This window comes from Manacus candei, unplaced genomic scaffold (genome assembly GCF_025592945.1).
Source record: "Manacus candei isolate 608988 ecotype Guabito, Panama unplaced genomic scaffold, ASM2559294v1 h1tg000061l, whole genome shotgun sequence".
Lineage (NCBI taxonomy): Eukaryota > Metazoa > Chordata > Aves > Passeriformes > Pipridae > Manacus > Manacus candei.
The window spans coordinates 3,808,415-3,836,065 of NW_026138109.1; the positions used below are offsets into that span (position 1 = coordinate 3,808,415).

General features: G+C 39.3%; 1 protein-coding gene across 4 annotated transcripts in view; it reads right to left on the bottom strand.

The window, feature by feature from the left end:
• The window catches only part of GHR (growth hormone receptor), a 163,392-nt gene that overhangs the window by 66,870 nt on the left and 68,871 nt on the right, over positions 1-27,651 (bottom strand). For all 4 annotated transcript variants that reach the window (XM_051804776.1, XM_051804777.1, XM_051804778.1 and 1 more), the window contains 2 exons: positions 17,710-17,794; positions 5,123-5,202 (listed from right to left, as the gene is read on the bottom strand). In XM_051804776.1, coding sequence (XP_051660736.1) covers positions 5,123-5,192 — 70 coding nt within the window. In that variant the 5' untranslated portion in view covers positions 5,193-5,202; positions 17,710-17,794. The remainder of the gene's footprint in view (positions 1-5,122; positions 5,203-17,709; positions 17,795-27,651) is intronic.

Below are 27,651 nucleotides of genomic sequence, written 5' to 3' on the forward strand. Positions count from 1 at the left end.
ATGAACGAATGACTACCAACTGTATTATGGCACTACTATTTACCAAGAGGAGGCAAGAAAGTTTGCAGCTTAAGCTAAGGAAGATTCAGCCCCTTAGCCCCTTCTTAACAAGACTAGAATAGCTAATACATGCAAATTATGTCTAGTCTTTCTGATTATCATTAAAAAGAAAAGAATACCTGAGAAATGGCTCATCGTTGCACTGTCTGAAATCCATAAAATTTGAGTTTACAGCCAAGAGTCCACACACTTAATGATCTTTTTTCCTGAATATTTCAAGCCAAGCAATGAGGTCCCTGATACCTCCTGACTCCATGAACTGATGGACAAATTTCCCTCTCCTTGAAGAGAATATGCTGCCATTCAAAGGCATCTTTCTGCTTATTCTGATTCTAATAATTCATTCACATGTCACAGAAGTCTTCAAGCAGTACATGTCTGCTACTTAACTTCATGGTGACAGCAAGAACCCAGCTTTCCTGTCAATCCAGTGAGAAGACCCCCTCATCTTGGTAGTAGCAGAAGACCTACAGCATGTGGCTGAGTAGTGGCTGTAACACTACCCAGAAGAAAGCATGCAGAATCATGCATATTCAGACAAAGCAACTGTAAGAATGAGGCTCAGTTTAAAATGAAGACACTTAAGTTTAGTTCTCTTTATGCCAAGGAGGGCAAAATCCAGTTGCCTAAACATCTGTAGCTATCTCAGACTACCTAGGATACTCTGCCTGCCTTCCAGCTTCTACTTGAAAGGGCACAGATGTGCTATCTGCAAGTTTTATTTAGATTTTTGAGTACCTAGAGGATATGCCTATGATGAATCCTATCCTTAGCTGTCCAAGTCAATGGAGAGTTAGTCCATGGAAAACAGTCCATGGAACAAAGAACAGCTGATGGACTTGATTTAATTGCCTGAAAACAGATGCTCAGGTATATATAAGATGCCTGGCCTTTAAGCTTTTATAGAGCTCTTTAAGCTTCTGGCCATTCCAGAATGATGCAGATGTCCTGCAGGTCCCCTGTTATCCTTGCCAAGACATCTGCTCAGGAGTGTCTTTAATGACATTGAAGTCCTATGCATGGTTATGGATTCAATTTCCAGCTCTGTAATTGGAGCACTGATACACAGTGCACACATACATTTAGATGGTTTAATATGAATATGTAATGCACACAAAGCATCAAAGTACAACAACAGACATCAGCATAACAAAAGGACATTTTGATGGAAATAAAAACTAGATCTGGTATATCTCAGAACGGAAAATAATTAATTCTATTTCTTACATAAAAGTTAGGCAAATAGAATATTTGAGTATCACAGATTCATAAAATAATTTTAAAAAGTTGTGATGGGAAAACATAAATATAAAATAAAATTTAAAACCAGATTAAATGAACAATAAATTCAGGCTTGTAGCTCTTTAAATTGTCATTGTACAAAAGCATTTCACTCAAAATTATTTTTATTGTGCTATCATTAAATATGAATGTCTCTCAAAACCTGTTTCAGAGGACGAATTAACAAAGCTGTAACAGTCTGGAATGAGCTTTGATCTACCATAAAAAAATGATAAAAGGCATTTCCCACTTCTTTTCATTGGGAAGAAATTCATTTTGGAACTGCTTGAGGTTATGTATTGTTTTATTAACTGGGACTAATTCCCAGTTTATTCCTCTATGTCCTTATGTGACCTACACTCCTCAGTTGTAGAAAAGGAACAAGTAGGCAACACTACAACATTTATTTTGCTTCCTAAACATACCGTTGCCTGTGTCTGAAGCAATTCCCCTCCACCACTTCTGATGTCAGCAGGTATAGCAAACCAAAATACCCTTGTGAATTATGGATATGTATTTGAAACACCACAGTTACATTAATGTAACATTTCAAACACAATTTATGTTTATATACACAAATATAAACTTTTTTTCATGAATGACAATTAATTTTGCACAGATGTAGGTGATCTATTTATGAAGCAGTACTCTTTCTTGTTCATGTACCTAATGAATTAGATTAAACTAAAGTGTCAGAACCACACAATTCCCATCTTCAAAGCAACCCGAACTCTTAGAAGCCTAATTCTGCTGACTTAACAAAAAGCTGTGAAAATGGGCCTTGTGCTTTCCAATCCTGAAGGTACAAAACCCATTTACCTGTGGTAATTACACACCTATTAGAAATTACCTTCCTATTATTGTGGTCTTCACATTTTCTTCCTACCACTATCTCTGTTCTGCCCTTATCAGCATACATCAGGCATCTTGAGGATACGGACACCATGTGGGTCAGCATTCCTGGTAGAAAGCCTGGCTGCAAATGCTCATCTCTGAATTACTATCAAAGACCTGCCTGATCACATTCAGCATCACCCTCACAGACAGTGGGCACCCCTGTCACTTCATGCTAACTGCAGTCTCAGTTTAAGGAGCCAGAAATCCAACCTCTTTGCAAGAGGAGAGCATGAAAAACAAGCTAAATAAAGGGAAAGCCTTCAGCAGTACTGGGCACCAGCCTGGAGACAGCAAATAGGTGATTAAATGTCCAGTATCTAGTCTCAAATGTTACGCAGTTGCCTGGCCAACTGCTGGCCTCACACCCTCGATCCCACAAGGAGGAAACACGTATGGGATTTCACCCTGTGTCAAGGATGGATCCAATCCCACGACACAGAGCCAGCTTGAAGCACAGGCTCTTGTAAGGCTGAAACTAAGCTTTGTTTACTTTCAAGACACAAAAGCCTCCCATGTACAAGTCTATATTATACTGGTTCCATAACAGATTGAAATACAACTACTGAACTGAATTCTTTAGAGAACCATGTCATCATAGATCCAGTCCCCCTGGCAGTGAATCAGATATGGTACAGGTATGGAGGACATTTAAGTTTATAGGAAGGCCTCAGCAAGACTGTGCTGGGTAGAGCTCCATAAGATTGTCAGGATTCATCACCCGAGTGTAACTGGATGCTCACAATGACTTTTGCAGGTATGAGCACATTCACATGGAAAAAAAAAAAGAATGAAACATCTAACAAACAGTTCTCATCTAATACTCTGTCCTAAATCATGCAAGAATAGCAAATGGGTGTTCTTTCATGCTGTTATCTCGAATATTCCTGTTCAACTTATACTTTCTTGTCTGACATTCTCAGCTGAGCACGTGCCCTACTCAGAATAAATGTGTTACAGCATCAGAAGCAAGTTAGTCATTAGAAATCACCAAACGAAGTTCTATCCCCTTCACACATACAATGCTTTAATAATGCAACAAATCAGGACATATATATTTAGTGCTATACCTTGTACTTAAGCAGAGAAACAATGAAAATGTTCTTAATTTTTTGGTTCTGAAGGTAATCTCATGGAAGCTACTATTTTATCAGTATAGACAAAGTCACACAAAGATGATGCTGTGGTCAAGTTTTATTTATAACAGATTTTTACTGCATATCTGGACCACAGCTCATCTGCCAAGGATCATAAAATCCTCATATGCCCTTAAAACTTGGGAGAGAAATCAGTTGGTCCAGCAGACTGCACCGGGGCAGGGATTATTTTTTCTGTTGAATGAATCTATTGTAAAATGCAGACACAGTGGGGGAAAGAATCAACTCAGGACACATTTATTTTTGTTCTACTGACCATTCTGTAGTGGCAATGAACAAAAGCTGGTAACACTTAAAGAAAAAGCCTTAACCAGCAAGGGAGGAGACAGTCTTATAGATTCTCTTCCTGATAACACAGAGGACAAGCACTGGAGCCACACACATGGAAGTAAATAAATAGAAACTTGTGTTTTCTCTCTCCAAACCTGCTTGTTAATAAACAAAATGAATTTTATGGAAGAATCACCTGAGAACTGATCATCTGAGTTTTAATTATTTTTATTTCGGCTTAATGTCTCCTTTAACATCAAAGTAACACCCCTGATGTCTCTCCAGTGCTTCTGCAAATATAGATACCTAGAAATTTGAAGTATACAACTCCAAAAAAATACAGAACTGTACCAGAACAAAGGAGGATGGTTATACCTTTAAACTGTAGAACAGTTATGACTACAGGCAACTATGCCACAGCCCTTTGGTTTAGTACCATATTTTACAGTTAACAGTAGAAAGGCTAATGAAACATGACTTGCAACTCTGGAAATGTTTAATTTACATTCAGTAACATGCAAGTATGGATCTAAATTTAAAAAGAAGAAATGGAAAGATGCCAGAAATTCTCACTAAAAATTGTACCAGTTTATTTGCACTTTGCTGTGGAAGCTGTTTTCATCCCATTTTTTAAAAAATTACTCATCAAACTGCTGTCTCGGACTTGTTCTGCTAACACGGATTTTGGCTAGGGAGGCAGGAGGGGCACCTGCCTACAGAGCCACTTGGCTGCAGCTGCATAAAAATAGTTATTATGGAAAACTGTTACTGTCTTTGTTCTGAAGACCTGAACAGGACAGAGACAACCAGGTTTTAAGTTGTACTTCTTTACATAACTGGAGCATAACAAGTATAAGCAGATCAGTTTTACACAACATGAAAGTTCCACTGGAGTTTATGGGAATTTTTGTTAAATAAGTTACAGACTAGTCCCAGCTGGCTGGTTGAAGGTACACAGTTTTTTTAAAAACCCTTTTATAACCTCTATTCAAGAATTTGTAAGTGTATTTCTTATGAAACTTTACTGGCCAGAGATCCAAAGTGTACAGTCTTTAAATGTTTCCTCTGTATCTTCAAATAGTCCTATATTTAAAATATGAATATACTAGAAGACTCGTTAAAGAAAAAAAACCACCAGTTCATATAAGAAAATGAAATCCCATACAATTATTTCATAACTTCAATACCTGAGCAAAGAAAATTGAGGTATCTAACACCAACAATGATCCAGCCTGCTTACACACCAAAAACTGTCTATGAAATTCACAATGTTTCAATTTCATCCACTACATTTACAAAAGATTAACTGATGTATTTTTCACATTTCACATTATGTACCTGCGTTACTGCAATCAAGAAAGCTGCACAGTCATGAAAAATTGAATATAAAAATACTGTTTATATATAATTATATATATGTGTACACACACAAAGGCATGGAAAGGTATCATAAAACTTACCATCACTTGTAGAAAGTGAGTCATTTGCACAGATCAGTGCCAAAGTAAACAGCAAATGCCAAAGATCCATACTTCTAATTCTGTAATAACAAAAGACAGTGGAAGAGTTTCTTTATAAACAAATATTACTAACATGATATGACATTTAAACTATTATCTGGTTTTATTGAATTTCTGATTGGATTTAAACCATAAGTATATTTAGTTTATGGTTTATTGCCTCATAAAGTAGTACATCATCTTGCAGTCTAGGACAGAGAGTATATACACTATATTTACAAGACAACTAGCTTATGCATTTGTAGTTCATTTAATATTGAGAGATGAAAAAACCAAGTATTGTCAATCTCTAGACTGCTTCCAGGGAGTGGCCACATGGGGATGGATCCCAATAACTAGCACAGGTTAAATGTGAAAGTAGGAAAAGAACTGTACTCCTTCAGGGAACAAACATGTGATGATCCCCTTTCCAATTAATGCTCCTGTGAAGCTGTATTCATCTTCCCCTGACAAGTACAACCCTTCTCAAGTTACAACTACATGCAGTAAAGCTGAGAGAAGTGATGCAGTTCCACAGGCCAGCTCCCACACCAGAAATGGCTGTTAGCAGAAAAGCACCTTCTCTGTACCTATGGTCACTGCCCGTGGCAGGCAGCACACCAGGAGCAGAGAGGGCAGCAGCAGTTGTGGGGCTCCAAGAATGAGAGTAACCCAGGCTAATTCTCTGATCTGCTCCTTACTGGCACCCTGCACAACTGTAAGCACCTGTCTTGATGCCCCCGCTCAGCCACTCTGCTCTTGGGGGGCTGCCCTGGAGACTGTCTCACTTTTACCTATGTCATTTCTGAGAGAGAACCTTCTGATGGAGACCTGAGCACACCCACTAAAGCCTTTACAATCCCCAAGCATTCAAACCCTTAAAATCCTAGCATAAACCAACAAGCCTTTACAGCTTCCCCCAAAAGCACGCTCCTCCTTTTACCTAATTCACCTGTGCCACACACACACATCCTACAACCCCATCACACGATCCTGTTTTGAGGCACTACTTTGCTCCTGCCATTATCACCAAAATCTGGTAACAACAATGAAGGGCAGAAGCTGGTCTGTGCTGGACTTGCAGACAGTGCAGCCTACTGCACAGAATTGTACCTTGCTCCCAAAACCTCATGAGGTGTCCACAGATAGTATGGGGAAAGCATATGTACCATGGTTACAACCCGACCATTTACAACCATAGACGTTACCAGAGATGCTGCAACACAGGTGTTAAAATGAGGACTGATGCTGAAACAAGTTAAGAAGCAGTTTTTTGTTCTGTGGCACAAAACTACCAAGATACATTGACACCCCTATTCAATGAGACAGCAGAGAGAGAGAGAGAGAGAATACTAGCTCCACTTTCACATTTGACAGTAAATCCACATGACAGACCTTGATTCTATGTTGGACTGTTTTCAATTAGAGATTTGCTTTCTTTATCTAAAAGGAGATTAAATCACAAGTGTCCAAACAACATGCAAAAATCTCTAAGTGCGTGTTACCAATTAACAACTCAGGCTATCAAATCTCTGTGTCAAAAACTAGTCAGTTTCCTAGTAGAGTCAGCAAAGTTTGAATTAGGTTAAAAACTGTAAAATGCAAGGATGCAGAGTACGTAAAACATGGTAATGCTCAATTTAAAAGGTAATTCCCTCAATTTTCTTGCCCTAAGAGAATAGAATGAATAACACCACAGAAATCAAAACCATTACAAACTCCAGATTTCTCATTCATGCTGTTCCGTACAAAACTTGAAAATCAGAAGGTATTTCTCACATCCTCATTAATGCAACTGCTTAATAATTCTCATGTTTCAGGCTCGGCATAGGAAGCATTTATTCAAACTGCTCTAGACTAGCAATGCCTAAGCCAGACCTGCAAAGCCAAACCAGGAGATGCTCCCTACTGCACCCACATAAGGGCAAGGATGCCCAGAAGCACTACCCAGGCAAACTTGGGCCAGCCTAAGTAAGGGTGGGCCAGTTACATGGAGAGAGAAGCTGGAGGAGCTCTGTGGACTGACCAGGCAGGGACCAGCAGGGCCTTCCCCTGGCCAAGCAGACACGGGTCTCTCCAGCGGTGACTCCCCTGTTCTCAGTGGACAGGGAGGAAAGAAGGGGTACAGAAATGTGTTAGTGAGGATTCACGGCACTGTGGGAGTGAGGCAGCCTGGGGAGCAGGACCAGGGGCAGTGACAGCTGCAGCTGCTGGAGTGCACAGAGCTGGGAAAAAGTTAATAAAGTAAATCACAGGCCACAAATCCTCCTCTCAGAGAGATCCACTGGCACAGCATGAAGTTCATCTGAGATCAGCTACATTTTCAGCTAGCTCAACTGGTCCTCCTGCTTCATCTGTACTCTTGTTTAAAGGATCCTCATTGTCTCTTTTTCATAAATCTTCCACAAAAATATGTCTCTGTATTTGCCAATTCCTCTCTTATTACACAATTTATTCACTGTCAGTCTTCCCTCCTCCTCAGCCCTTCCACTTTCTCCCTGAAGTTTTGTGTTCTCTTTCACAGGCCTGAGCACAATATCACTTTATTTACAAACCTCCTGCTCTCTGCCTGTCACAGTACCCAGTTATCCCATGATGCCTCCATATTCACATTTTCCTATTCTCCCATGTCCGCCAGCCCTGCTAATCTTCCTACCACTCTTCTCCAAGCTTTCCTACTTCTTCCTGGCTAGTAACAGCACAAGAAAAGCCTGAACTCTCACGGGAGTTCTCCTGTGACACTAAATGTCATCTGAGTTCATCATTCTGAGCACACCATTTCATTTTCATAACTGCACGGGACCAGGATTGGCTCTCATGTGCAGCTGTCACAGCACAGCTATTCCCTGTATCCCTGCACCCCTGACTGGCGGCCATCTCAGCTTCCTTCCAGGAAGAGTGGGTTGACAGCTGGAGTGCCAACCTAGGAGCCTGGAAACACATCACAGAGGTCAATAAACATGCTGCACTTCAGTAAGGTCTCGCTACTGCAGTTGAAAACAATTCCATTCCAGTACTGCTGTTCCTCTTGAGCTGGCAGACTTGTTTACATACCTGCATTAAGTGAACTCCACAGGAAACTGTTCCAGTTAAAATTAATCCATAAACATTTATTGTAACGAACCTGTTTGCTAACCAGATTGAACAGGACTCCACAAAGACACAGCCCAGGAGCAGCACTGGGGCAGTACAGACATGGGAGTGAGCAGTGAGTGTGGAGGGGAGGACACAGCTGCACTTCCCTCCTCACCCTTCCCTTCCCTGGTCAGCCACAGAGCTTGACTAAAACAACTGAAACAGGGCACAGGATTAATTTGCATTCCTAAACCTCAAAGATTATCAAAATTGCTGCTTCATCCCTTGCCTTTTTGCTAGTAAAATGTAGTATAGAAACAAATTATGCTCCTTCAGTGGATTCTCACAAATACAACATCTTAGCAAGACAAAACAAAGTGTCTCTACTCTGCCTAAAACCATATGGGATCCTCCACTGCATTATTCATCCAGACAAGTTGTGTCATTGAAAAATATCCAGCTGGTGTACTCTGAACATACCCAATATGGACAGGACTGAGCTCAAGAACAGTAACTTCTCTCATCCGAAAACATGGATGCATCAAGCCCTTTGTGCAATGGCCTCTGTAAAGTGCAAGCTGTGCTACATCCTTGAAGCTCAAACTGAGAGTCCCTGGAATAGGGCTTGTACTCCAGGCCTCACTCAGGCAAATGGAGTCTGCAAGGGGTGTGAAGCATCAGGGACTATGTCTGTGCATCCAGCACAAATACCAAAAGCCCTACTGGGCTGCAGTTATGATGACCACTTCTAGTGGTATCTGAGGTCAAGAGACATCTACACTACCACAGCTCCAGTCTTATGGGAGAAAATCTGGTGCAAAGCAGGAGGTGCCCCACCATGATACCACTTTTGGTGGTTCAGAATAAATATTTTGAGAGAAGGGTCCTATGAAGTCCTACCTGCACCACCATCAGACAACCACTGCCTTGTAGAAAGTTCTCTCACAAATCCATCCCATAACCACCTGCTGCCCTTCCTCTAAGACACTCTTGAAAACTTGCTGTCAACAGAACAGTATTGTCCAGAGGCTTCAGTGTTAACCTAGCAAGAGACAGCTTCCCTGTAGGTATTGGGACAAAATTGACCTTTCATAATCTAGTACTATCTACCTCCCAACATCTACCTCATATGCATATGAAAGACAAATGCCACTTTTAAAATCTCTCTTATTTAACAGAAAAAAAAATAATTCAGTGTTTGCAATACACTCTATTCTAAAGAATAATAGTCTATATCCTACCCAACTCCAGCAGCTTGTAAGAATGAAGAGAGCTAAAATCAGGGGGATAAAAAAAAAAATTACAGCAGCTGACTGTCTTCAAGCCAGCTGAAACTTGACCACAGAAACATTTGGCTAGAGGTCAGCTCAGGCTAATTGCTTCAGTACAGAAAGGGAGCCAGGAGTTATAAAAAGGATAAAAAAAAAATCTTGGCCTTTTTCTATAGCAATGTTGGAGTAAGGTCAATCACAACTGAATTTAAACACGACATCTCTCCAGTGGGATGCAAACATAGCATAAACAGGCAAAACTGGGCTAAGAAACTCCTTGAGAAAAGAAACAGTTTAGTCACAGCATACTGAGTGGCTTGCATCTACTCTGGTCAGGTAAAAATGTTAACACTTGGAGTAAACCATAAGGAGTTTTGCTTATAAACAAAACTTGTTTGAAGTGAGATCTTGACCTTCAGATAGCTCCTGAACCTGAAAGGACCGGAAGGAAGGGGAAGGACAAGGATATTGAACTGCACCTATGAAGGCACTGCTGCTTTTGCCGTCGCCATGAATACAGTACTCCAAATATGAGAGAGTTTTTCCCCTGGTAATGTCCTCCAGTTTAGCACTGCTTGCCACAGCAGCACATATGCAGCTACTACAAAGCCAAAGGCAGCCTCTTTGCTGCAAACCAAACCACAAAATTACTGAGTTAAAGATTAATCTGAAGAGCTTTTCCATACATTGCCGTTTCATCATTCCATCAGGTCACAAACTGGCAAAGGCACAAGAGTGTGCAATGCAGACGAATATACACCAACAGATCCACCACAAAATAAGACCAAATACTGAGAAGGAAATGGTAACTCCAGGCTCTCCAGGTCCGTCCTGAATCATCTTTATGACAACTACAAAATGCATATGCACGTACTCGTACACAATTTTTCTGGGTGAAAGGCCTTTATTTTTCACAGTGTGAACATTTCTTATCTCAGGGCAGGACCAGCGACACCAAGGGGTAACCCTTCTGTGCTTGCCTAAAAACATTCACGCCAGTTTGGCTGATCACACATAGCTGAAATCACTTTGCTTGCTTACCCTCACTCCCCTGAGTGCCAACAGGATGGAGTCATTCTGCAACTGAAATTAGTTTCAGCCCTTCCAATCAACAGAATCTAAAACTGCAGTGGACCTAAAGCCCTCTTCCCTTGCTTGCTGATATTACAGCTTGATTAAGTCATCAGCAGCCCTTGGACAAAAGCCTGTTTTTATAGAACCCTTGTCAAAACTATATACTCAGATGTATTTATTATCTCAGTTGATATGAATAACATACCATTCACTTACTGTGTGCCACTATCCTGGATACGAAAAGAACAAGGAATGATACCACAGAAGCAGAAATTATGTACTTCAAATAAAAGAAATCCAAAAAACCTCACAAAGGGTAAATTTCAATTAAAAAAAAAAGTTCAAAACCTAACAACAACAGATAGGCCCACTGGGAAACAATGAAGGACTATAGCATAAAGCTGCATTTATTATGCATGTTTTGATGCAAATTTGAGGACTACTAAAAGGTACAGTGTAATTAGAAACTAAAACTGTGGAAATGAGGCTATTTTGTATTATTAATTAGATCTTTATGTAAGCTAATTAATTTATAATAGTTTCAAGTGTGAAAGTGTTAAAATTGCAAATGGAGTCTATTAAATTAATTGTTCACTTTGGATTTAGAAAAATTATTTTTCTCCCTACATAAACTTTTAATTTTGGAATAGAGACTATATGAAATCTTCATTTCAACACCCAATTTATTTCTATCTCTATTGTAATAGGCACCTTCAATGCTTTTACTTCAGCTGGTTTCTTTTTCCCATGGACAGATGTGTCAGCTAATACTCTGATTTAAACTGGTAGCAGGCCAACTGGTTATCAGTTCTTGGATGTGGTTAAGGAGCCCTTCAGTGAATCCAGACTTTAGACATTGCTCTGGCCTTGTACAGAAAGCTATTTAAAGTCATACTCCAAAAACTGGGCTAGGAAGTCTCAGGATGGATGGGGCATATGGCCTATCAATTCTTCATTTACAACAAAATCTGTAATACTTTGACAGCAGTAATCTGATGGACGAGGTACAGAGAGAGAGGGGATCTTAGCTGTAAGACCAGCAGATTTCTCCATCAGAAGACAATTCCTAAAAGAGGACTGCAGTTACAGTTCTAAGTTTCTGTCTACTACAGACAGAACATTTTGAACTTGGAAAAGACTTAATTGCTTGTTTGCCTTTCAGCCCCCCGCAACAGACCAAAGTAGCAAAATAGATGCATCTCAGCTGAAAGAAATTGCAACATTTAGCTGCATATCATGCAGATGTGAATCGCTGAGCAGATACTCAGCTGTACATATAATTGTATCATTAAGGAAGAGGATTCAGGCCTGTTTAAGAGAATGGTAATTTTTTTTCAGGCTATAAGCACTTTCTCAGCTACACTGGTAATTCTTCTGAGGCTTTTACCACTCCTTTTTTTTTATTAATTATTATTATTTGGATAAATCATCCAAGGGACAAAATTCTGATCTTCGCTTTGCTATTTGTACAATCAATTGCAAAGAAAAGTGAGAAACTTTCTCTATGTGCGCAACAGTATATTCTAATCTTTTTTTAAGAAATGTAATGCATCAATTTAATATCAAATATCAAAATATGTCAAGAAAGTAAAGAGAAATAGCTGAGTCTGTATCTACAACCAATAGCCTAGTAATCTGTACTAAAAGAACATGGTTTTACTCAAAAACATGTCACATTCAGACTTTATATAAAGAGATTAAATGATTTTTCAAGTGCCCTAAGAAAATTTCATACCAGTATTAAAAAAACCCCAACCAAACACAATCCAAAAACTCTTCAGCGTCTTGCTAGCAACCAAGTTCAAATCCCATCAGGACTTCATCAGTGTAGACCCAATCCATCAAAGCAGTGAAAGACATCTGATTTTAAACAGGCAAGATTATATATTTAACATGAGAATGTTGCTAAGTAATTCTCCTAGCATTGCCAGATAGCTTAGCACCTACAGAAACTATGAAGAATTCACAGAGCACAGGAATTGTGATGGAAAGCAACGTAAGTGACATCACTGGGAGTTCAGGCTGGAACACGATGGAAAACAAACAGGATTAATCTCATGCTTAAAAATAAATAACTATCTTATATGTGCTGCTGGATCGTTGATACACAGCAGGCCAGTTCCACTGTTCTAGTTGGCATATTCTTTGCAAGCCTTCTCCTGTGTGCTACTATCTGTCTATCACTCCAATTAGAAAACTACTACCTTGGGCAAATATAATCAGGCTTCAGCACACATTATAAATAAATACACCTCATCTCTTGGAGCTTTTTTGTAACATGATAATCCTGCTTGCTCTGATTTCCTGAAGTGACTCCTTGAGGCCTGGAAGACAGGCTTGGGTTCAAGGTGATTAAAAGGAATTGAAGATGCTTTGTTCAAAAAAGCTCAGTTACTGCCAAACTCTATTTCAAAATTATCAAAACTCATGTTGATCTCAGGTGAACCAGAATTTGGTTAGAGATGAGCATTTTTGAACAAAACCTCCTCAATTTCTTCTAATCACCTTGAACCCAAACCTGCGTTCCAGGCCTCAAAGAGCAATTGTAGGAAATCAGAGGGAGTAGGGTTTTAATTTTAAATGGCATTTAAATATAACATGCATTTCTTCCAGGAAAAAACATCTTCAAGCAGATGTAAAATTTAAGTTCAAGACCTTGGTATTTACCCTAGACTAATGAAATTACTTAACAGTTCATTACCATAGAACAAATTAATTACATGGTTTAATCGCATGCTAAATTATTCGTATGCTCCTAATCAGATTAAAACTACATAACAGAGCCTGCATGGCATTTAGGAACTTGTTAACTTTAATACTGCAGTAAGTGAAAGCTAGTAAATGACTGACAAAGCATTTCTGAGTGCATTTCTAGATAGCCACTCGGGACGCCAAGCACTCACATATTTACTATCAATTGGTCCACCTGATAAGATTAATCAGCCTGACAGGTCTAACAGTAATCATTGCATTTTAAATTAGTGCAGTTTTGTATGTCCTGCAGCTCATATCAATTTAAGATGTGATGTGTATTGATTTAATCGGCATCTGCAATATGCAGATTAAAGGTAACTTTAAGTCTTGGTTAAACTGATGTAGAGTTAGCATCTGAGCACATCTATTCAATGCAACTGTTTCTCAAAATAACTGCAAGCAAAATTATCTGTTTAAGAAGTTCTGTGTTAATGAGAAGCAGTACGATTGGCTTTCCATTGACTTTCTCTGTAAGATCATACCAGCATTGCTTCCTGGCCCTATTCCTGTGGATTTGGTGTTTTAAGTCCACACAAGGAAGAAGTATGGGAAGCCTCAAGGAAAGTCTTTTTTCCTGCATTGGAGAGGTCAGAGGATATGTGACATGGGATCCAGGAACAACTTGGAAATAAGAGTGATTATTAAAGTGGAGACAAGTGGGCTGCACAGTGGGTGATCAAGCCAGCCTGACATTTAAGGGAAATAAACTAAACAGCCATGCCTAGTAATCTCTAGAGTTGGTGACCTATTAAACACTTACTAGTTTAGCAAGTTTACCTTCTAGTTAATTTTCTGAGTGGGCACTTGCAGCCAGCACAGCAATACAATGAAGCCTGTCTTCTGGAATGAGTGAGGTAAAGGGAGATGTCAGGTTGCAGTTAAAAATGAACACTGGAAACTGACAGAGCTTTGTCTTGATTTCCATCACTTCCTCTAAGAAAACTCTACCAATGAAAAAATTAAGAAGGGTCTGCAAAATAAGCCATAGAAACAGACATATTAATTTTAAATGTAATTTGACAGATCTGTTTTTAGATACGTATTTTAATGATGTCAAACAATATTTTCCATCAGCAAATCCTGAAGCAGTCTGCAGCAGGAGTCAGTGGCATTATCCATTTAACAGACAGGGAAACAGAGACAATGGGAAGAGGAGCAGCTTGCCTGTATTTACACCACAGCCTAACAGCAGAGTAAGGCATGGACTGCAACCCTCTCCAATGTCTTACCTACCAAAGAATATTACAGTCTTCCAGATATACTGCTAGCCATCTTAGCATCCCAAAATAAAGCTGCAGTGGATTAAAAAAAACCAAACAACCAAATCCAAACCAACAAACTCACAGTTTGCATTAGGACAGAAAGAATTACAATTTAGAGAAAGATCAGTTCATCTGAAACACTTAAGCAACTAGCAACACTTTCTTAATAAGTGTATAGCTCTTTTACAAACAATAGGAACAAACTATGCTCTTTAGCTTCCAGTGTAGTGGAAGTAAACCTCTCCCTCCACATATATCACTCCTCAAACATCAGACACAAACACAAGGATAGTTCTGCATTGCAACCTTTCCTTTTAGACATCACAGATAAAATATGCAAACTCTGAATTGATATGCTTAAAATGAGATACTCTGCAACACACAGGTGCTACAAAAATCAGAGCTGCTCAGAGCAAAGCTGGCTGGCTGATGGAGAGCACGTCCGCCTCCATGAATGTTATGACTTCCTCCTCTGCAGGAACTCCATTACAACACCATCTCATTAAAAAAATGAAACTTCAACTGTTCATCAAAACAGAGTAGTGCATTCACAGTTTTCCATTGCTGTTATTGTTATTTTACGTAGGACCATGAAGAAATAGATGTTTACAGATAAAATTCCCATAGTGTCAGCTGCTGAGAGCCTGAGCCTTCATCCATAACCACCATTAAGTATTTCTCAGATTCAAACCAGAAGAAAAAAAATCCACACCAAACTAGATCTCAGGACTTACATAAGACATACAGTGCAATAACAAGGAGCAGACTAAAGTGGAGGACCATAGGACTGTAGCTGGAGAGAGTTTTGTAAAACCCTTCTGGGGGCTCTCCTGGTCTAGCACAACACCCAACTCCCCTGAAGTCTGACCAGCAGCCTTACCTCAGTATCCATTTTTATATTGAAATAGGGAGCAAGGCTGCACAGCAAGTCTTAGGAACTGTTTCCCTCCCTTTAATCAGCACACCAGTAATCATTCTCACATCACTCAGCCCTGGGCTCTGAAAGGCAGTCTCACCAGTGTGGACACTGTCGGTATAGAAGGGAAACAGTATGACTATTCCTTTTTGTGGTTCTTATACTGAATAAATTCAATATCACAGGGAGCTTTACTTCTGGAGAGATCAAAGATTTTCATTTTTATAAAAACTTTACCATGAATAAAAACATTTAATCCTTTTTTTATGTTTAAGAAGTCATTAACGATGATACCATCCTAAAATATGTATAACACTTACCAATCACACTTGAATCATGTGTAAGCAACCATTTCACAATAAGCATGATGACTCTAACTGCTCTTAGGTTCTACTACAAAGTGTACAGCAGCATTAAATAAATCACTTCTGCATAGATTATATTTTCCCCAACATTACTAAACCTGTGAAATATCACAGCAGATACCAGTTTTGAATTGCCCTGATGCATAAATTAGTCCTGATTTTTAGTTCACTTTTATTGCATACAAGTTTTTCTTCAGCCATCAGACTCGATAACAGGTGACTAGATTCATACAATAAAAAAGGGTCACACTTACATGCAAAGGGCTTAAACTCTTGCCTGGTAACACATTCTTAACAGCACATCAAATATGTCAGCCCCTTGTGAATAACAGCATTTCCTAAGGATTGGGATGCTTTCCTCCCTTCTGAAAGTTCAGAATTATTAGTCTTCATTTACAAACAGGAAACTGAAACACAGTGAGGTTACAGAGGATGACAGAATCCAAGTGAGTCTGTAGTGGAGCTCAAAAGCAAGGCCAGACCTCGAGTCCAAGCTGTGTGCTCCCAGTGCTAGGCACGCTTTTTGCAACTGCTGCTTGCAGAGGAATCAGGAATGGGCAGTTTAGCTAGGGATCAACTGGCTCTCTGGGCACAGAAAGCCAAGGAAACACAGCACAGAAACAGTTTTCTGTATGGCTGTTTTGCCATGTTTCAGCTATAAAATAATAGAAGCCATTCATAAATTGTTTTTCAAGTGTGTTTAACTCCGTATGAGAAGGCATGGTAACCACAACAAAAAATGCTTTGGTTAAGGTGGTCCCTAATGACTAAGTTACACCTACTTTACAAGCATTTTTACAAGTAACTTTTCACTATTCTGACCTTCTTATTTTCTCAGTGAAATTGTTTAGGTATAAACAAATCTCCCAAGAAGAGATCCATGGCGCAATGAATGCATCCAGTGTTCTATCATCTGGTTTCAGAAACATTAAGAACATGGATATAGGATAACAAGTTCTATCTATTGGTATCGTAACCAAAGCAAGGAGTATCTAGAACGTCTCTTCTATTTAATGACATTACAGTTGTGTACACTTAGACAGGAATAGCCAGTTCAAGTCTCATAAAACTGCTACAGCCCACAGATAGCAGCTGTAAAGTCTCATGCAGCAATTTAACACCAGATAACAGCTTTTCAGCTTCATGCCATGAGCAGTCACAGGTCTGAATCTCTTACACCACAGTGTATTTCCGTGATCCAAATTTACCCCATTGTATTTTGATTAAGCTTTCAGTAATACATTCTAGATATGAATTAGAACCAAAAGGTGCATTAAAACTACATGTCATTTAAGTGTCATTTAAACCATGATTTGTTATCTACAATGTTTTGCTATGCATTTTCACCTTATCCCTTGCTTGTAAAATACAGACTTTCTCTATTTTCTTCACGAATGTGCATTTACAAAGTCAGGGAATTAATACTCTAAATGACACTATAAATGAGAACCGTCTCATTAAAATGCAATATAATAATTTTTCTCTGACAATGGCAAATAGCCTTTAAACACTTCTAAGAGTCACCAAGCCCTCTATCTACAAATATTGGCTACTAGAAGTTGACAGAAATGGGCTTGAAGCCATCAATTTAATCAGGATTGAATTTGACAGTGTTAATTCACAGATCTCTATTGTCCTGGGTAATAAAATATGACAATTAGATCCCAATCAGAATTTTGTATATTGCATATTATAATTATCACCTCCTGCAGGAATGAATCATGGGATCTGTGAGGATTATCTGCAGGGCTACAGGCTACTATTGATCCCTCTGCTTAGCCAACATTGGTAATAAAGGCACTCACAGGTAAGATAAAAGTTATCACACTACCTCAAATGTCAGCAGGGGATGGATGATGCTTCACGCCTCCCTCAGCTCAACTGCAATCCGTGACCTTCTCCAGCCATCCCAGCACCTACATGAAAGCAGGAGAAACAAACAAGGGATGAGTTCTGAAACAGCAAAGGTCACCTGCGGTGGGAGGGCAACATAACAAAATCCAAATGGGTGTCCTGGCACTGCTATGCCTCAGGGAAGGCTATCGGCGGGGCAGTCTGCCTGGCAGCCCTGAGTGCAGCACCTGGGCTTCTCACTCAAACAGCAGCAGTGGCCTGAAAACCCGTGTCACTGAGGGCCTGCCAAGCCACAGGACCCTGCGCTAACCTTGACATTAAAATGCACCAACAGAGATTTAAATGGCAAAGAGACATCAGGGTGACTGACCAATGCTCATTCTTAATGGACATTCCTGCTGAAAATCACCTGCACTGGAACTAATCTCTGAGTCACCCAGAGGATGTGTAGTACCTCACTAGTCCTATGACTACTTCAGAGAATAAATTGCAGTGTGGTAACTTATAAACTGGTAATTTTAAGAAAATAACATTTCCTTTTTCTCTAAAAGAAAAGTGTCTGAATCTCAGGAAAATGGCATACTGTTAAAAAAAAAAAGGCAGTACATCGATTGTTATGTTCAGAATTCCTAAGCACATTATCACTGCCATGATATCTGGCACAGCAGCAGCACCCAAAATGGTTTTGAATTAGTAGTACCTCTATGTTTAATAAAAATAACAGGAATTCAACATGGAATGTTACTTCTTCCCAAAGATGCAAGTCAGCTTTTAAAAGCATTTTAAAAAAGCTGGCCATGGTGCCCACATTATTTGAATAATTCATAATAATCTGGTTTCTAGTGGGTGGGACTATGAAAAGAAGCCCAGATTTCACAGTATCAGACTCTTTAAATTACCATCAAAAAGAAAAAAAAGGCAGTCTGCAACACCCCACAAATAACACCTAAAGAAATACTGTGTACATTTGAGGTGCTGGAGCAGGTCCAGAGAAGAGCAACGAGGCTGGTGACTGGAACACAAGTCCTATGAGGAGAGGCTGAGGGAGCTGAGGTTGTTCAGCCTGGAGAAGAGGAGGCTCAGGGGAGACCTCATCACTCTCTACAACTCCCTGAAAGGAGGTTGTAGCCAGGTGGGGGTTGGTCTCTTCTCCCAGGCAACCAGCAGTAGGACAAGAGGGCACAGGCTTAAGCTCTGCCAGAGGACATTTAGGTTGGACATTAGGGAGAAATTCTTTACAGAGAATTTCAGGCATTGGAATGGGCTGCCCAGGGAAGTGGTGGATTCTCTGTCCCTGGAGGTGTTTAAGGTGAGACTGGATGTGGCACATAGTGCCATGGTCTTGTAACCACGGCAGTGTTGGATCAAGGGTTGGACTTGATGATCTTGGAGGTCTTTTCCAACCCGGCTGATTCTATGATTCTGTGATTCAGATAGAATGTTCTGGGGTCACACTGCCATAGCTTTAATAACACCTTAACAAGAAAAAAGCAACATTTTAAAAGAGAGTTTTCTTTGATTGAGTTAATACTAGCTGAACAAAGAGCAGGAGGAATTTTTTCGCATTCATAGAACTGTCTTCCTTTTAGGTGTATAATTTTAATGTACGGATAAACAACTAAATAATAAATAATGGAAAGCAAAATGTGATTCTGAATGAAAATTTCATTAGTATTTCTCTGGAATCCCGCTCTAGTGCAATGTGTAAAAGGCTGTCACCTCTGTTTTTATATTAAAAAACCCAAAACAACACCTACCCAACTACTAAATGAAAAAATCATTGAACTTAAAGAAAAATTAAACATATATTTGAAAAGAAGGTAATTTTCATGCAAACCCAAAAATAATATATTATTATAAAATATATCATCCTACGTGTTCTACCCTGTTCTACCCCGTAATATGCACAGCCAAGTGCTATTATGCCAATTTTTTGAAAGAGCCTGCATATATAATTCCACCAGAGTCTTGTTCATTTAATTTCTCATTTTCAAAAGAACTCTGAATTTCAGAGAGAATAACTGATCAGTAAGCCTCTCTTTTCCAAAAATAAAGGGACAGCTTAGTCTGAAACAAACATAAAGTCTAAGCCAACTGTTGACTGAAGTAAGCTACCAAGGACTACTGACAAATTCCTGTTACAAAACACTCAGTAGGGCATTAACAAGGGGAAATGACCTTTTAATGACAAAGCAGAATCCTTTTACAACAGGACAAAGAAAATTATTCCAGTAGTCTTTCCAAAATATTTTGAAATCCTGCTCAAGAGCAGAAAAGATCTCTTAGCTACTTTATGGGCAACAAAGGAAAGTGTCCTAACTTCTGATTACCTGATTGTACTTAGAACATTTTGTTTCTCTCTGGGCAGCTGTGACAATGTGCTCCAACCCTTGCTTTTTTCTGCTTGAGCAACAGACACCAGCAGTGGTTGTGATGGCTACATCTGGCTTGCAGATATCAACACAACAGTTAAGGGCCATAAATCTTGCTTGACATCTAAGGGCCCTAAGTCTTGTTGAACAGCTAAGGGCTGGTTGAGCATGTGCCAACTGAAATACGGCTGCTACACAAATATGACTGTCGGTCAATCATCTTATTCCATAAATAGTGGACAGCCCAAGGCCTGTCCAGCTCTCCTGCAGGGCAGCAGGCTGCATGCCAGGCTCTCTCCTTGAGTACAGACACCTCTCAAGGCTACTCCTTAAGACTGAGAGATTCTTTGCCATAAAAGATTCTTGGTAAGTGATTAGTAGCACGTTAAACTTTGGAATCTTGACATAAAATATTGATTGTGCACATACAATTCTTCGGGTATAAACTGTTGATCAAGTCTGGGACTAAGTCTGAATCCAGACATATCTGAACTCCCCTCAGAAAATTTAGAATGTGTTGGGATCCTTTCTGAACCTCATGACTCAGTGGGAGGCTCTCCTGAACAGTTTTGTCTGACCCCATCCTCTGTGCTCTAAACAATCAAATACACATTGCCATCCAACATTGTTAAACTGCTGACTCATTGGCCAAACTTTGTGAAATCGGTGCTCTACATCAATAAACATTTTGTAACTTTTCTCTAGCAAGTGAAGTGAGTCACTCCACCTGCGACAGCAGCAAGTGGAGATAGCACAAAAAATGCCAGCAGCAATATCGTTATTTGCAGTAATGTAGTTTAGAAAAAGCCACAGAAGCAAAAAGACAGTTATATTTATACTTGGCTCTGACAGGTGTGAAAAATAGGCACTAGTGTACCTAGGTAATGAGCTAGATACTTAAATGAGAAGCAGTCTCCCTCTAAATGGAAAAACTGCAGCTTCAGCAAAAGGAGAACACAGATTCATATGAACAAACAATACAGGTGAGGCTTTTTTTCCAGACACATATTTTGACAGAAACATATTACTGTAACCCACATGGCAAACAAAAGGATTGCAGCACTGAAATTAGAGAGGGCCCATCCAGACTAGTTTGCTTCACAAAATAAGAAACAGACTCAGATTCATCACTCCCTTATTGGGATGTGAGCATCTTAGCCCTTTATTATCTTCTCATTACGTCATAAACTAACGTACCAAAAAATAATAATCTGGACAAGACAGTATGGGCCCAAAAGTGCCAAAAGTTCTTTTGGTCTTCAAAAGAGCATCTAAGGAAACGCCCAGTGATAAAAAAAAGTTGGAAAGGCTTTCACCCCTGTCCCATGTAAAATCTTAATAGAAAAACTGATGAAGTACCAACTAGGTAGGAGTACAGTGAAATGTACTGAAAACTAGCTGAAATGCCTGGCTCAAAGGGTTTCAGGCAGTGGTACAAAGTCCAGCTGAGGGTTAGTCACTAGTGATGCAGTCCAAGAGTAAGTGTTGTTTAAATCTCCCCTAATAACCTTTTCCCTGAAGAGGTAACAAAACAGTGGAACAGATTGCTTAGAAAGATTGTAGAGTTTGAGGCTACTCAAAACCCAGATGGACATGGCTCAGTACAACTGCGTTAATAAAATCCTGCTCTGTACAGGAGAGTCGGACTAGATGATATTCAGGGTTCCCTTCCAACCTTAATAATTCCACAATTCCACAATTCTGTATATTTACATAACTCAAAAGCTGCAGGTAGCAGACAAAAAAGATGAGGGTATAAATGACAGGTTTTGGAAGAAAGATGGCAAACTATGGACACCCCGTGATTGCATAGACCATTGACAAAGAGTGTATTATTTCCAGCCAGACACATGACCTGGATTCACAAGTCCTAAGAGACTGTTCAGGAGTTCTGCCCCTCCATTATGCTGGGCTACCAACAGATGCAACAGAGAATCTCTGGCATCTGCGACAAACTATTTCCAGAGCATTTGTGCTTCTAAGATTTGGCCTAAGGAATCCTAATTTTCTCTTTATTCTATTTCTCCTGTATTTTACTTCCTTCCATTTCTAGTTAAACAACTCCTCAACAACTAAATTCAAAGGACAACAAAACATAATTTGCCTGAGATGTATTCTAATTGTATCTGATAAGCACTTCATTAATTTCTCTAGGTTGCATCAATTGTGATGTGTGGCACTTGCTGAGAGTCTTGAACTGCTTTCTCCTAAACCCATTTTGAAAATATTTACCTCAAACAGAAGGAAAAATGGGCTCTTCATATATATTTTTAAGTTTTCTCCATTCAAGTCATTCCATCCATTTGCTGGCAAGTTGAATATGAGTCAGCAGTGCCCTGGCAGTGAAAAGGAACAATCGTGTCCTGGAAGGCATCAGGCAAAGCATCAGTAGGTGGTCAAGGGAGGGGATTCCCCTGCTCTGCTCTGCACTGGGGTGGCCTCACCTCAAGTCCTGTGTGCAGTTTGGGGCACCACAACATAAGAATGACATCAGGTTGTTAAAGTGTGTCCAGAGGAGGGTCACCAAGGTGGTGAAAGGCCTTGAGAGCAAGATTTATGAGGAGCATCTGAGGTCACTTGGTTTGTTCAGCCTGGAGAAGAAGAGGCTGAGGGAGCACCCCATAGATGTGTACACCTTTCTCATGGGGGGCAGCAGAGCAGGAGGTGCTGATCTCTGTGGTGACCAGGGGCAGCACATGGAGAAGTGGAATGAAGCTGCACCAGGGGAAGTTCAGATTTGACATTAGGAAAAGGTTCTTCACTAATACAGTGATCTGCCACTAAAACAGGCTCCCCAGGGAAGCAGTCATGGTATCAAACCTGTCAGGAGTCCAAAGAGTGTCTGGACAATGCCAGGAGTCTCTGGTCCTGTGAGGAGCAGAGTCAGACTCCATGACCCTTATGGGTCCTTTCCAACTTTAGAAATTGTGTGATTCTATGATCTTTCTTAAGTTCAAACTCTGCTTCTCTAATACAATGAGGTTTCACATCCTCAGCTGAAATATAATTCTTGCAACTGTGAACTCACTCGTTAACATCTCTCACCAACTTTCTCCTTTGCACAGGAATTCCCTAAATTCTTTCAAGGAAACACTTACAAAACCCATCAGAACTTCCATCATCATTCCCTTTCTCTTCTATTTGATAGCTAAGGCTTTTAATCTGGTTTTATCCTCTAACCTTTACACTTTCCTCACCAGCATACGCTGGACAAGGAATCACATTCTAGTTCCAAATTAGAGCCTTTCCCCCCCACCCCCGAACTTATTCATATCCTTAGGAGTCTAACAATAAATCTTGCCCTTCATGCTTTAAATACTTCACTGAACCACATTTCTGTTCTCACAGACTTGGCAGTCTTTGCCTCTTTGACATAACAATAACCGGAACATTTTCTTAGCAGCACTAATCTGAGTAACAACTGATATTTGTTTTGGCACTTGTAGTAGAGATGAAAAATGAATTTATGTTTTCCACTGCATTATGCTTACGAGTGTATATGTGGACAGGATAGCTCATGAGGCCTGCACCACAGTGCAAGGCCAAATACAGGAATTAATACACCTCTTCAGCGTTTTAAAAGAAACCCATCAGTGTTGTAAAGGAGGCAAACAGGTAAGAAATCCAAACTTTCTAAGTAAGTAGCAATTTCACTTGATATACAAGATAGTTCTTGTGGTATCCAGAAATTCAGACTGTCTTCCTTAAGTGAAGTATGTCATTTTCCCAGCTACAGTTAATGATCTTCTTGGGTAGGAGGAATGTTATGAAAAATAGTTTAGTCAATGTTTACAGATAGTATTTTGAGATCTGGACAGCTGGAAATCCAGAACTCTATTACCTGAAACTGTTGCTGACCTATCAATAACTTAAAAGGGAAAGTTTCTTGATAAATTAACAGAGAAATGTCGAGCACAAGATTAGAAAAAAGATGTATTACTGGATTCTTGTAGCCACTTCTGGTGTCCACAGTTAAGAGACTAACAAACACCAAAAGAACATGGACCTAAAAATGTTGCTTGAAGACTGGGACAACTTTTTAGAACCAAGATAAAAGCCCTAGTTTATTGAGAAAAATACATAATAGATTACTGTACCTGATAATAATCCATATGTGGAAGAAGCAATAAACACTAGATTGCTCTTCAATGAAACATAAGACATAATGATGAATCAAGAATGGAAATAAGGAAAAAAAAACTTTTACGAGGCTGAAGCAAAATGAAAACTGGAATTTACTAGAGGCTGAATAATAATAATAATTAAAAATACCCATCACTTCAATTTGCTTTTCACATAAATTACTAGGCACAAGCAGCTGTAACAGAAATATGGTGACATAAGACTGTCAGGCATTATATGGTCTAATCCCACTCTTCACAGACAGATCAATTAATTCTTGCTTGACTCTCATCTCTGACTACTGGATTTTTCTAAACACCAACAAAGACCTGTGAAGATTTTGCAGCCTCAACAAGCAATCTATCCCAATGCATCTATCCCATTCCACTAGGAAAGTTACTTTGACATGTACCTCAAGCCTCTCTTGATGCAATTCAATTTCTCTACTTCCCCTGCCTTGCCCCCATAAGACTATAGATCAGATTATTCCTGCCCTTTTCATAGTCTTTTACCTACCTGAAGACTGTTACACTTCCCTACCTCTCTAGATCACACAAAACCTATTTTTCAACTAAGTTTTCCGGATTATGGATCATTCTCAGGGACTCATTCTCAACAAACTCTCTCCAGTTAGTCCAAGTCTGAAAGCAAAGCAGAAACTTCCTTACTTCTTTAGGTAGTTCTTTTTCAACTTTATATATCCTACTATATCTCTCCTTTTGCAAGTGGATGGGAATTGCATTCTTGAGCCACAATCAGCCAGCTCCAGATAATTTTCTGCAAAACTGGAAAGCCTAGCTTTTGAATAATAAGGTTCCCTTTCCTATTGACATCTTCATCTTATTTTTCATTAAACATTTCTCAATAGGGAAAAAAAAAGTTGATGGATATGGAAAAACAAAGTTATTAACTAAAGCAAAGATAAAAACTGTGGTTTGGGGAATTGGGACTGTAAAAAGGTAGAAGAAAGAAAATACAGAATTTTCCAAAAAGAAATAAAGAACTTAAAGAAAATCACCTGTTAAATGCATTTTGCCAAAATTGTTACTGCTATAAGAAAAAACATGGTGTACAGAATGATTTGGCGAACTGTTAATACAGAAATATACAAACAATATATATTGGATCAAAAAGCTCATGACAACTAGCACAGTGGGTAAATAGTGCAGTGCTTTGAAATACAGGGCTTGAAATTCAGAGATACAAATTTTATTTTAGGCTTACTGGTGCCTTAGAATGTAACTTGGGCAAAGTTACAACCTCCATAGTTTCATTTTTTCCCTACTTTTTGAAATGGTGTAACCTTAGGACATTGTTCTTGAGAACAAAGGAGAGAACTGTAGGGGACAGTAGCAAATTTACCTCATCTCCATCATTGCTATGTTTGAGCTTAGTTTGGCTGTTAAGTCTTGCAGCTGCTACTCTAAGGATTTTTAAAGATCTCAATTTTTAAATTACTAGCTTTTCAAGTTCTAAATATGGCTCACATTCAGACAAAGACCTGTGAGTGGTCACTTTCTTCAAACTTCCCTTCACTCAACAGCGAATACAAAAAGCCCACTTTGTTGTCGTGTCCCAAAACAGCCTCTCTGTGAGTAGCTCAGTCACTTCTGTTTCCTCAAAAAAATCTAACATTTGCCTTTTCAGTTTCCCAGGGGTCAGATTTCACTGACAGAAGAAACACAACTCTTCGTGAGTGTATTTCACCCAAAATTATGTAGCAAAATGGACAGATCGTTCTATACTTTTGAAGTACATTCTCAGCTTTTCAGTCCTGAACTGCACTGCCTTTTGCAGAGTCAGGGAATCTGGACATCACTTGGCTATGCAGAGCAATGCCTAAAACCCACACTGCTGAGCATTCAGCTCCAAGGTCAGCATGACTGGTGCTATCAAGAAAGAGGGCATGTCAATACCTTAACCATTAAAGAAAGGGGGTTATCCAAGTTTGCTAAGAAGAAAGATGCTGAAGTCAGCCAGGAGCAACAAGTGCAGCTGGCAAGTGCATATGTATGAAGGGCTGAAGGGCTAAAATGAAGCCTTCCATCCTCTAGATCCCCAGCCATGGGCTGTTCCTTGAGTTAGGCATCCAAGCCTGATCAGCTGTTCCTGCAATGCTGAGATACTCATGGCTTCTAGTACTACTGGAATATGAGTGAATGTATTAATTGCATTAAACATTTTGTTAACAGAAAATACTGATCTTAGTTTTGTTCATCAACAATTACTACTGAGATTTCATTTAAGACGGCAGCAAGAGTGACTAAGATTTACATTTTAGTTGTGGCTTTTCTATTGCCCTCTGTTAGTTTTCTGGGATGAATTACTAGCAAGCTACATATGTATTTAATGTATTTTCATATTCTAAACATATTTCTCTTATGACAATCCTCTACAATTCTGGAAAACAAATACTCTTAATGCTAGAGAGCTGTCTGTTTAACGAAGCCAGAGGAGCGATATATGCTATGGTTTTTAAGAGCAGCTTTCCAAACTCTAAAAATTGCTTAAGAAGACACATTTCTTGCTGGTTTTAGTCTCCCCTTTCTTCATGCTTTCAAAATGTCTAGTTTCTAAAATCTAAATCTGAAGAGTGACCTTAGAAGAAAAAAAGCTAATAGATCAGAAAAAAAAATCTTTTAAAGGTCTCAGGCAAACATTTTATTTCAGAAACAAATATTTCATCTGGGGAGATCTCAAATCCAGCTTCTTAACTCAAGAAAGATTATACATGGCATTATTGGCCTGCAACATCCATGAAAATAGAGACCCAGAAGAGATATCCCATGTCAAAATGACACTACATAGTTGATTCCATATTCCATATTTTTCTTCCATTCGATTTTAAAACCAGTCACCATTTGCTTCTAGTTATTACTCTAATCAAGAGAAGGAACACAGCTCCAGAATACCTCTCTGCAAGTTGATTACAATGAGGAACTTGGGAAATCTGAGCATTTAATCCAAAGGTCTTCCATTCATATTCCCTAGGACTGCCTTGGCTTGCATATATGTATACGTTTAAATTGTAGGACTTTATGTATATGATATGAGTTTATACCTGTTTCATCTTGTGAGTTCTCATTACAGCTGTCATTTATTTTAAGTTCTGCTTCTGATTTTCATGTATATTTGCTTCCATGCTGCCTCTTTAGCTTGAAGTATTTTTAATACATCTCAGGAAAGGTGCAAGACAACATGCTGCCCAGCCGATGAAAAACAGAGTCCAACTATAAGAGCACCAGTATCACAAATTAAGGTTTCTTTACATGTGGCTAACTAGGAAACAGAAAGTATCTGTGGCACAAATTTTTGTGGGTTTTTTTGGGGGGTGGAGAATAGTCAGAATATACATAGGAGTGGGGTGGAGAATTCCTCCAGAGTATGTTTTACTTGAGGTGTCAAGTGAAAATATGTATCTTGTG